Source organism: Gavialis gangeticus, unplaced genomic scaffold (assembly GCF_001723915.1).
Source record: "Gavialis gangeticus isolate Ggan-Ray unplaced genomic scaffold, GavGan_comp1, whole genome shotgun sequence".
NCBI classification, from domain to species: domain Eukaryota; kingdom Metazoa; phylum Chordata; order Crocodylia; family Gavialidae; genus Gavialis; species Gavialis gangeticus.
Window position 1 is genome coordinate 14,963,086 of NW_017729029.1, and position 11,770 is coordinate 14,974,855.

The window sequence follows — 11,770 nt, forward strand, 5'->3', positions numbered from 1 at the left end:
AGAAGGCGCTATTTCACGGTCAGGGCAGCTAGGGTCTGGAACCAACTTCCGAGGGAGGTGGTGCAGGCTCCTACCCTGCGGGTTTTTAAGAAGAGGTTAGATGACGACCTTGCTGGGGTCGTTTGACCCCAGTACTCTTTCCTGCCATGGCAGGGGGTCAGACTAGATGATCTTCTCAGGTCCCTTCTGACCCTAGAAACTATGAAACTATGATGAAAAGTTTTGGGTCCCTTACTTAATGGGGGAGGCATCCTAGTGCAGAAGATGGGGAAGAGGCTGAAGTACTTGGTGCCTTTTTTGCCTCAGTCTTCACAAGCAAGGTCAGCTCCCAGCCAACTGCACTGGCAGCACAGTTTGGGGAGGAGGGGAGCAGCCAACAGTGGTGAAAGGACAGGTTAGGGGCTGTTTAGAAAAGCTGGACATGTACAAGTCCGTGGGGCCAGATGCAATGCACCCAGAGGTGCTGAGGGAATTGGCTGCAGAGCTGCTGGACATTATCGTTGAAAACTCATGGCAATCAGGAGAGGTCCCAGACAAGCAAACATAGTTCCCATCTTTAAGAAAGGGAAGGAAGATCCAGGGAACTACAGACTAGTCAGCCACACTTCAGTCCCTAGAAAAATCATTGAGTAGATCCTCAAGGAATCTATTTATAAGCACTTGGAGGAGAAGGTGATTAGGAACAGTCACCGTGGATTCACCAAGGGCAAGTCATGCCTGACCAACTTGATTGCCTTCTGTGAAGAGATGACTGGCTCTGTGGATGTGGGGAGGACAGTAGACATGATATACCTCAATTTTAGCAAGGCTTTTGATATGGTCTCCCACAACATTTTTGCAGCCTAGCTAAGGAAGTACGGGTTGGATGAACAAACTGCAAAGATCCAGCCAGTTTTCTAACCACTTTAGACTCAAAGAGTAGTAATGAATAGCTCAATGTCTAGCTGGCAGTTGGTGTCAAATGGAGTGCCCCAGGGATCGGTCCTGGGGATGGTGTTTTTTCATTACCTCTGTCAGTGACTTGGAAGAAGGGATGGAGTGTATGCTTAGCAAGTTTGCAGATGACACCAAGTTGTAGGACATAGTAGATATGCTGGAGGATAGGGCTAAGACTTGATGACCTAGACAAACTGCAGAACTGGACCAAAAGGAATCTCAAGAAGTTCAGTAAGGAAAAGTGCAAAGTCCTGCACTTAGAAGAGAACAGTCCCATGCACTGGTGCAGGCTGGGGGCTGACTGGCTGGGCAGCAGCTCTGCAGAAAGGGACCTGGGGGTTACAATGGACAGTAAGCTAAATATGAGGCAGCAGTGTGCCCTAGTTGCAAAGAAGGCTAACAGCATGCTGGGCTGCATTGGTAGGAGCGTTGTCAGCAGATCGATGGAACTGATTCTTCCCCTCTACTCAGCACTGATGAAATCGCATCTGAAGTCCTGTGTTCAGTTTTGAGCCTTCCACTGCAGAAAGGATGTGGACAAATTGGAGAGAGTCTAGTGGAGGGCAAAGAAAATGATTAGGGAGCTGGGGCCCATGACTTGTGAGAAGAGGCTGAGGGGACAGGGCTCATTTAGTTTGGAGAAGAGAAGACTGAGGGGGGGATTTAATAGCAGCCTTCAACTCCCTGAGGAGTAGGTTCAAAGAGGATGGAGGTGAACTGTTCTCAGTGGTGGCAGATGATAGAACAAGGAGCAACAGTCTCAAGTTACAGCAAGGGAAGTTTAGGCTAGACAATAGGAAAAAGTTTCTCATGAGGAGGGTAGTAAAGCACTGGAACTACTTACCTAGAGAAGTGGTGGAGGTTTTTAAGACCAGGCTAGACAAAACCATGGCTGGGATGATCTAGTTGAGGATGCTCCTACTTTAAGCAAGGGGTTGGACTGGATGACCTCCTGAGCAGCATTCCCTCTAAACCTTGCTGCATGTGCAGCCATGCAGGTGTGCTCATGTCATGCTGCAAGGCACACCTGTGTGGCCGTGCACACGGTGCAGCTTAGAGGGAACACTGCTCCTGAGGTCTCTTCCAACCCTAACTTTCTATGATTCTATGGGAGCAGGGCCACACTAATCATGCGACAGCCTGAGAGAGGGGGTGACAGGGGAATCTGGATGTACTGTTTGGGGCCATGTTTGGTGATGCTTGTTAGATATTTGGCAAGGTTGGTGAAGAAACAGGAATAATTGGAAATGGGAAAGAAAGGCACAGCTGAGTTGTGGGAGTGAAGAGGAAATCTTAATGTGTTTTGTGTAGTGGCTCACCATGACTTGAAAGAGAATTAGGACTGAGCTTAATGGGCCCTACCATATGTATTATATAGTTGGGTTGCACTCACTTATCTTTGTAGTGGGTTCCTATTGGTATTTTTGCCCAATATAGGCCATGTGTTTTATAGCGGTACTCAGTGTTGGCTGAATTTAATCAGCTTTATAATTGGTTTTCATTACTGAGCACCAGCAGTTTGATGACACAGCGTATTTAATGAGGCTTTCTTGTATGCAAATGTAAGACGAGTTTTTTTTTCTTTCCCTATGTCGATTGGGGTTTGCTAGGTTTGGCTGTTTCTTTTTGAGTTGTATGTTTACAAGAAAAACATGTACTTCATTCTCTGGGCTTAGCTAGCACAGGGTTTTTTGTTTTGTTTTGTTTGTTAAATCAAATCCTTTTTGTTGCTTGTGCTCAGATAACATCGTTGTCTAAAATGTTCACTGTGATGTGGAGATCATGGACAGACCCTTGTGTATCCCAGTATAATTTACAGTGGTTTTCTGTACCACTGCCACTTAGCGTGAGGTGGTTTGGGTTGCTATTGCTGCAGCTTAGGTAAAACCTTTCCTCAAGACAAACAGCTAAGACTCAAGCTGTGGACAGACCATCTAAACTGGTTTGACTTGGAGACGGGAGGAGTTTCATCCATGTTTTTTCTCTGATAATTCTTCACTGGATTGGGTGACATTACCCTGCAGTTGAGCAGTTTGTGTGATCAGCCTCCTACATTTTTTTTTACATCCGTGCAATGTTGATTGCACAAATGTGAACATGTTTCCTGTCTATACACTCAGTGAAGAAGGTATGTTGTATAAATCTGAGAGGGGGGAAAATTTGTCTGCTTGCACTGGAGTTAGTAATGATCTGTTTCAGTGAGTGGAATCAATTTAGATGGGTAACAGTAAAATAAATGCTACATTGTTCAGTAAAGGTACCTGCATATTGGTTAATATGTGCTCCAATATCATTGTTGTCTGAAATACTTAGTACAACACGAGACTTCGTATCCACAGATTAGGAAATTCAGAATTTAATAATTGCTATTGAAACTATAACTTTCCATTTAATACATATTTTCAGGAGAAAAGATTCCCAACATGTCAATTAAAAGGAAGTATGCTAATAGTTGCAGTTGCCAGAGTACAGAAAAATTGTTCTTTGCAAGCTTTTGGGTACAGACACCCTTCTGTAGACTCTCCCTCTGCCTGAAGTTGTATTGTGCTGTCATACTGGCTTTGACAAGAGAGCACAGTACAACTGCAGACTCTTCCTCTGCCTGAAAAAGGGTGTTTGTACCCAAAAGCTTGCAAAGATCTTTTTATTAGACTAACTAAATAGTTGGAAAAATTGTTCATGTTTACCCAAAGAACCACGTCTGTCTCTGTCCTTAGACCAACACAGCTACAACCAATACCCCAGTTGCCAGAGAGTATATTTTTGAACATGTAAAAACTCATCCAAAAATGTCACTGACAGAAAGATTTTTCAATTAATGACAGATTTATTCATGTTTAGTTGGGGCGGGGGGAGGGAAGGAACTGGAATTGATTGTAACCATATATAACAAGTTTTCTGGTTTTATTCATTTTGCAGGTTTGCCTCCAGATGTTACAAAGGATGAATTTGTACAGGTTATGTCAAAATGTGGCATAATTATGCTAGATCCTCAGACAGATGAACCTAAAATCAAACTCTATAAAGACAAGGAAGGGAATCTGAAAGGCGATGGCCTCTGTTGTTATCTCAAGGTCAGTGGTGCACTCAAAAGAGATGTTTTCATGATGTCTGTGCTTCCTGGCAAAAGTTATTGCTAGCAAGCTTGCAGCTTTCTCAGGCATTTCCCAGTTAACGTGTTTGTTTTTAACAGAAGCTGCCACTTCAGAACTCTTGGCGGTCTCTTTGCTTTGCTTTAAGATACCAGTGGTTATCATGTTCTTTATGTTTATAGTTTGATAAATCAAGTGAAGTATATTTAAACCACCCCTCCCCCCACAAAACCAAACCCCAAGTGGCTATTTGGGACAGGGACTATCTTACATTTGCACAGTGCTTTTCATAATAGGGCCACTAAGTACATCCTTGATGCAAATGCTACAGAGATCTCTCCCTGGATCTATACAATGGAGAAGGTTGAAAGCATGCCCTTTGCATATAGCATTGGTTCTCAGCCTTGACAGACTTGAGGCACCCCTTGAACAATGCTCACTTGTAGTTTTTGCTAGTTTTGATTTCAGAAAATGAGAGAAGTTCTTCTGTTGAAAAGAACGTGGGGCGACTGTATCATGTCAGAAAGAAATCAGTAGTGTTAAAAACACTATGAACACTCTGGCTGTGTCCAGATGAGTGGGGCTGTGCAGTGTGTGGCACCACAAACATGTACCACACATTCAACTGCTCTCTGCGCTGCAACGTAGCAATGCAGAGTTTTTGCGTTTTTTGACCTTGGGTGATCCCATGCAAAAAAAATAAATTAAAAAAGGCAGAGTGGCACACGCAGGGGTAGCATGTACTGCCCTCCTGGGGCTGCCAGCCAGGCTCCGAGTGGCAGGATCACTGCTGCTGCAGCCCCAGGAGGCCCCCAGGGCCTAGGTAAAGCCTCCCCTACCTCACCTGGGTAACCTGCTGCATGCCAGGGGGCGTGGCACAGGCATTCCCTGGGGACAAGCACCAGCAACGAAGTATGGTGTTGCTTCTTGTTCCAGGGGAAACAAACATCCATGCTCATGTCGATGGAGCCTCTGGTTTTATCTTGTGAATCATGTTTGTACATCTAACAGTGTGAATATTGTTAGGCGGCAACCCTCCAAGAATCTCAAGACTCCCCAGGGTGCAATGTCACCTTTGCTGAGAATCGCTCTTCACAGTGAATTCTGCATGATAAGTTAATGTGAAATGATAAAAATGAGAATGCATTATATGAACGTTCGTGCTTCTGTAATAGTAAAATCCTGGTTGAATTGCTGTTGTGATCCTGAATTCTCTTTAGATGTTTATACAGTCAGAATGAAGTAGCTACAAAAGACAGGCTGAGTATTTCACCATGAGGACCTGTATTTTGTATTACTATTTCACACTGTGATTAGAACCATTGTGATCTGCCTAAAGTTTAGACTGAGACTATGCCCTACCCTACATGCAGTTAGTCATGGATCATCCTGGAGCTTCCGATAGTTGAGCGGTGTGTCTCGGAGAGAGCATATTATGACATTGCTCAGTCATACATGGTAGCTTCCTATTTCTTTAATGCCAAAAATGTGCTTAGTGTTCAGTGCATAAATATAAAGCCAACTTGTAGCCCAAAACTTGGCTGTTGACTTCCAGAAATACTTGAAATTGGCATGACTTCTGACAATGGGACTTCAGCTTCTAAATGAATTTATGTGCCTTTCTTAATTCTTAACTCTAATTATGGTATCTTGCTCGAGCATCACAGGTTGTTTTTTGAAAAATAGTTGGGGGAAGAAAAGTATCAATGAATTATAATTTGGAATGTGAATCTGTGTTATTGGAAAACAGTGAAATACTGTCGTGACTCTTGCCACAAACAAAGCAGTTAACATTTGCCCCCTTTTCTAATAGACTCTTTTATCAATGGGTTGCAACTATTTGTTTTAAGTGGAGAGGAATGAAACTTTAACTTTTTTTAACACCAAAACCTTCATCCAAATTAAGTAAGCTTTGTCTAGTTTCAAAGTTTGCTGCATTATTTTAATGTCCCAATAGAGAGAATCGGTTGGTCTTGCATTAAGACTTTTGGACGAGGCTGAGATTAGAGGATACAAACTGCATGTTGAAGTTGCAAAGTTTCAGCTGAAGGGGGAGTATGATGCAAGCAAAAAGAGGAAGAAATGCAAAGACTACAGGAAGAAGATGTCTCAACAGCAAAAGTTTGTCATGTTTCTTTTTCAGTAAAATGTTACTTCTGTTCTGCATATATGTGTTGGTTGGGTATCTCCTATAGATTCACTTATTTCAGTGTTTATACCACCATTTAAAATCTGATTTTTTTAAATTTTTCCTTAAAGGAATTTTATTGTTGTTAGTTTCCTCTCCAAAAGGAGGGAAACTTTGATACCTTGCAAGTCATTGGAATTGTCAAAACTGGCTGGAATCAATAGACAGAGAGTGCATCTCAGCAAAGGCTTAAAGCTGAGAATCGGGAAGCAATGAACTTTTTTCGTTTAAAAAAACAACAACATTTGATAGAGGTGTTTTTGCTGGAATTCTTGAGCCTTCTCTGGAATTCTGTAGTCACTTCTCTCACTGGTGCTGTACCCTTCCGATGTTCAGTATAACGAGATGAAAAAAGGCAAATTGCGTTATGCTACATTGGAACTATTAGCATGGGGTCAGTTTGTATGGGAATAACATGTTTTCATCTTTGCCAGTTTGCTCTGATGTCTGACTTCATATGAATAATAATCTTTAAATATGGGGAATAGACAAACTACTACTCTTTCTTAAAAAGAAAATAAAAGAAAATCTTGCCCACTTGCTTATTTTATTTTCTACCAGAGTGTTCCTGTGAACATTCTTTTAATTGATCCTAAGCTGACCTGATACAAAGTGATTTTTTTTTTTTTAAATATTGCGTCTTGATCAAGCAGTTGGAGTTGGTAGCTTAATTGGGTTTCTCTTTACCCTGTTTAGTTGCCTTTTACAGAATATTCCTTATGTTTAATACATTCCACTGACATGAAAGTTTTGGCAAGATTGGCGTGCCTCAGTTTTGGGTACTTTGTGGAACTTAAAGCAGTTTTATAAGAGGAACAGCAATTAAGTTACAAATTGCTATTCCGTTTTCTAGAAGAGTAATTTAAGTCTTTGGTACCAGAGATGCCATTACTGGAATCTGTATGTTGAGAAATATCAAATTAATGATTTTTTTTCAACAAATACTTGTAGAAACTGGAGAGAGCTGCAACGATGTGCTCTGACTGTTGATTCATTTCATTAGACAGCTGGATTGGAGGCCTGAGAAGAAAGATGGTACTGCTCGAATGCGACATGAACGTGTTATCATCATCAGGAACATGTTTCATCCAAAGGATTTTGAGGTAGGATTTTGTGCTAATTAATCAAGTGATTTGGCTGTGTTGTCTCAGAAATATTTGTTTTTAAAAAGGCTGGATGGGACATGGATATATGTTTAAAATTTTGGGGTCTGTTCTAGAGGTGCACCGATGAAATTAACATTATCAGCTTTTTTTGGCCATTGTGGCTGTTAATGTTGTCCACTAATTAATTATTAGGCCTGTGCGAAGTGGCTAGTATTCGCTTTGAATTCACATTTGGCTGATTTGGGGGTCAGTGATTCAAATCACTGTCTTGATTTGACTCGGCCGAATCTGATTCGGAGATTCAGCTGCTGTTGAATCTCTGAATCGGCCAGGCCTACCTTCCACCCCTCTCCCAGTCTGGCAATGGCTGCCCCAGCTCCCAGCACTTGTTTGGCGGGGGGGGGGGAGCCTTGGTGCTCACTGGGTGCTGCCAGGTGGGGGGGGATCCCAGCTGCCTCCCACTACCCCACGCTGCGTGGGGGGCTCTGCATGGGTGCCCTGCTTGGGCCAGCTCCAGCCCTTTAAGGAAAAAAAAACCCTGAAAAACTCCCAGACTCACTGCTCCTGCTGGTGGGGGTGCGATCCCTGGTGCCCCCCATTGCCCTGTGCCACGTGGGGGACTCTGCATGAGCCCCAGAGGCTGCAGCAGGAGCAGTCAGCCCCAGGGATTTTTTTGGCTTTTTTTCCCTTTAAAGGGCCCAGGCTGGGCACCCATGGGGGGGCTGGGAGAGTGGGGGGAGGTATTGGGGGGGCTCATGCAGTGAGGGGCTGGGGGGTTTGGCAGGGGTCCCACCCATGGTTCCTTCCTTCCCCCCACCCAGCCCCTAGTACTTACCAGCTCGAAGTCGGCTGCAGCTCCCTGCTGCAGCCACCGGGGACTGCCCAAATCATCAAAGCTTTCCAAATCTTTTCCAAAGATTCGAAGAGCTTTGAATTGATTCGGACCTTGTTATTGGTCCCCTGATTCGATTTGGATTCAGAGTTTCGGCCGCTGAATCGAATCGCTACCTGAAGCTTCACACAGCCCTGTTAATTATGCCAGAGCCCCGAGATGCCTGAGTTCCCTCTCGCCCTGAGTTGGAGTGGAGCATGGTGCAGACTGCATGCTGGGGCTGAGTCACGTGCTGTGAAAGGAGTGAGTGCAGCAGATGTAACTGGAGCAAGGAGGGGCAGGTGGAGCTGCCCGGCCCGACCAAGCATGACTGAACCCGCGGTGCCCGGGGTCTGCACCCCAGGGGCTGGGGGGCAGAGCCTGGCAGGGGCCAAGGCAGCTGCTTTCTCTTTCTCTACCATGCAGCTGGTCTAATAGAAGATATCACCCGTAATAATTCTTGCCTTTCGCATTTCCTGGATCATTATGGCAACAGCATCACCCCAACACTTTGAAATGATCCACATGTGCACACATTTTGCAGGAGGATCCTTTAGTTCTGAATGAAATCAGGGAAGATTTGCGGACAGAATGTGAGAAGTTTGGACAAGTAAAAAAGGTCCTTATATTTGATGTAAGTAATTTCTGTTGTATGTTCCGTGCACACAATTACTCAGATTCTTTAAATTGTTAATGGGCTTACTGGTCATTGCCTTTTAAAATGCGGTTATTTTACGGAAAGTTAATGTTCATTGTTCAAATTTTCTTTGTTCAGTTAGTGGATTGTAAATTTCAGCTGTGGAATATCTTCTGATTTGAACAGAAATGTTGTACAGGTGGTGCGGATCTATGTATTCCTATTTCCTTCATATCTATGTACCACTTTTTGCTTCTAGATTGGGGACCTGTATGATAGAAATATGTGCACATTTAAAATGGTCACAACCAACTTTTTTTTATTTAAAAACTAACAATGCTGATCTCTCTATACAAGGAAACAGCCTTTCATGTTTCACACTACTTAAGAATAGGATACATATTTCAAAAAAAGATTATGCACATGTCAAGCAGGCAGAACAGCACCATACTCTGCCTTGGAAGGCAAAGAAAAGATTGCTCAAACAAAACTTAATTCTTAATTAAACAAAAGACATATATCTGATAGGATTTGAATTTTTTTTTCTTAAAGCGACACCCGGATGGTGTGGCCTCTGTGTCATTTAGAGAAGCAGATGAAGCAGATCTGTGCATACAAGCTCTCAATGGAAGGTGGTTTGGTGGCCGGCAACTAAGTGTTGAACCCTGGGATGGTGTGACAGACTATCAGGTAATCCTTAGGTGTCTGAATGTTTCACTGAATTTTAATCTAAAAACTCTTCTCAAGTGTGAATCTTTAATTTGTTTAAAGTTAGAAGGAAACAAACCTAGAATTGAAATAAAATCAGGTATTTTAACATTTGAAGTCCTCTTTTTTTCTAAATGACTTTTGCCTACCAATTTTGGGGATTTCTCTTAGAACTATTTGTTGCTTTTCACTTCATCTCAAAGGCCCTAGATGTATCTCGCTATTGCACGCTGGAAATGTAACCTGTTCAGTAAATCATGCTTAGCACTTATGAGCAGCATGGACCTTGGCCAGAGTGAAGCTCCAAGATGTTACACTTGATGCATATTAATGATGAAAGCAGCAGTTTCATAATGTTTAAGCCTAAACTACCTTGTTATATGCAAGTGCCAGGTTGCAGTTTTGGTGGGGATATTTATCAAGGCCTATATATATATATATATATATATACACATATTTAGATTGAAGAGACCTCAAGAGAGAGGGAAGAAAGGCTCAAAGGCTGGGGATCATTTTTAGAAGACCCTGACGAATCTGGCCAGAAAACAACATCTGATGCAAAGTCTTCAACAAGCAGTGTGAAACTGCCTGAAGGAGAACAGGCTTCAAAAGAAACCGACCCTTCCAAAGGTGCTGTGAATGACGATGCGCGGAAGAGAGAGAATAACGGCCAAGGCATGAATGAAGATGGCGCTCCATCCACAGACAGCAGCGTTGCGGGCAGTGATGATGAAGCAGATACATAACAGCTTGATATTTTGTGAAAGTGTCATTTTCTAGGGCAGTGCTTGGGTTCCTATTATCCTGTGCTTCAAGGTGACTCAAGGCAGTGTTCGTATGAATTATATGCAGATTAGGATGTCATCAATTTTGTGCTTTGAAATTTTCATTAAGAGCAGTATTTAATGAGGATTTAAAAGTTCATATTAATTGACTGTTGTTCTAGCTGAGTATCTCAATTTTGGGTGCAGAAAACTGACCAGGCTTTTTATGTCATATTTTTGCTTGTCAGTGTTTCAGTTATGTAAATGTGAAGTATGCTCAAACTCTGAAGTTTCTATAATGACACAAACTAAGTCAATTAATATACTAGGGTTATTGACAACTGAATGATTTTAACATTCGCTTTAATTTCTTGAGACCTTTTGGAACTTGGTATCTTTCTATTAAAGATGACAGTTGTTGATACTGAACCCATACATATACTGCCACATGTTTGACATTCTACCTATCAGTCAACCTACAAAACTGAAAAATAAATGAGCCTTAACAGAGCCAACATGAAGCACCAAATATGTGAAACGGTGCTTTTAAATTGAAATGCTCAGCATGTAAAATCTTTTACCTTCTGCATATATCTTCCATTAGCATAGAGAAGTTGCAAGTCTGTTAAAAGGACTAGAAGCTCTGAACATTTCAATGCTGACACGTAACCTAAATAAGGCCGACTTTGGATCTTAGTTTTAAATTCTGGCAGTGAAGGTAGATGTTCATTGTATGCTGTAAGCATGTAAAAATATATCGTACATTTGAATATTTGGCTTTTGGGGTTTTTTTGCCTTGATTAAGAACAAGTAGGACTTCTCTGCTAAGAGTGAGGAGGTAATATGTGCCGTGTTCTCTTTGAGGCGCACATACTTTTGGGCCAGTCTCCAGCCCCTAGAACTGCTTTTTCATACCCCAGAGACTTATAAAAGTTAAAGAATTTTGATAATTTAATCCCAGAGTTGTTGTACAAATATTTGAATATTTGGCAGTGTGTTTTTTGAAGAATATTGCCCTTTTCCATTTACATCTTGTTAGCCAGTTAAGCAGTTTTGAAGTGCGCTGAATTTCAGAAGTGACTTCAGTGGAGATGTTTATCATGCAATATTCTTAAAAATCGAAACAACTTAATTAGACATCTAAGTAAGGATTCGGGAACATGATTTTGGCCCTGGCCCTTTAGTATATATCTTCATATGGACGACTTTTTAGTTTTCATTTTACAGGAGGCCTTTTAAACTTCCAATTTATAACACTGATTTTTTTCTTTCTTAATAACAAATAGTGGGTCGAAAGAGATTATGGATGCTAATTCTCAAGTGTGTTTCCATTTTGAAGCATTTGGACAGTTTGAATAGAAGACCCTGATTGTCTTTCAGACAGATTTGTGCTGTGGTTACCTTCTGTGGTTTTTGCATTTGTCCAGGCAGCCACGCTAGTTACATTTTTGGGGGGAATTTTTTGGGG

The 11,770-nt window shown here is 42.1% G+C and overlaps 1 protein-coding gene across 1 annotated transcript in view; it reads left to right on the forward strand.

Moving 5' to 3' along the window:
• Nucleotides 1-11,645, forward strand: part of HTATSF1 (HIV-1 Tat specific factor 1) — a 25,619-nt gene extending 13,974 nt beyond the window's left edge. The window contains exons 5-10 of the mRNA XM_019521020.1: nt 3,856-4,010; nt 5,986-6,149; nt 7,220-7,319; nt 8,738-8,827; nt 9,383-9,520; nt 10,000-11,645. Coding sequence (XP_019376565.1) covers nt 3,856-4,010; nt 5,986-6,149; nt 7,220-7,319; nt 8,738-8,827; nt 9,383-9,520; nt 10,000-10,284 — 932 coding nt within the window. The 3' untranslated portion in view covers nt 10,285-11,645. The remainder of the gene's footprint in view (nt 1-3,855; nt 4,011-5,985; nt 6,150-7,219; nt 7,320-8,737; nt 8,828-9,382; nt 9,521-9,999) is intronic.
• The last annotated feature ends 125 nt before the right edge of the window (nt 11,646-11,770 follow it).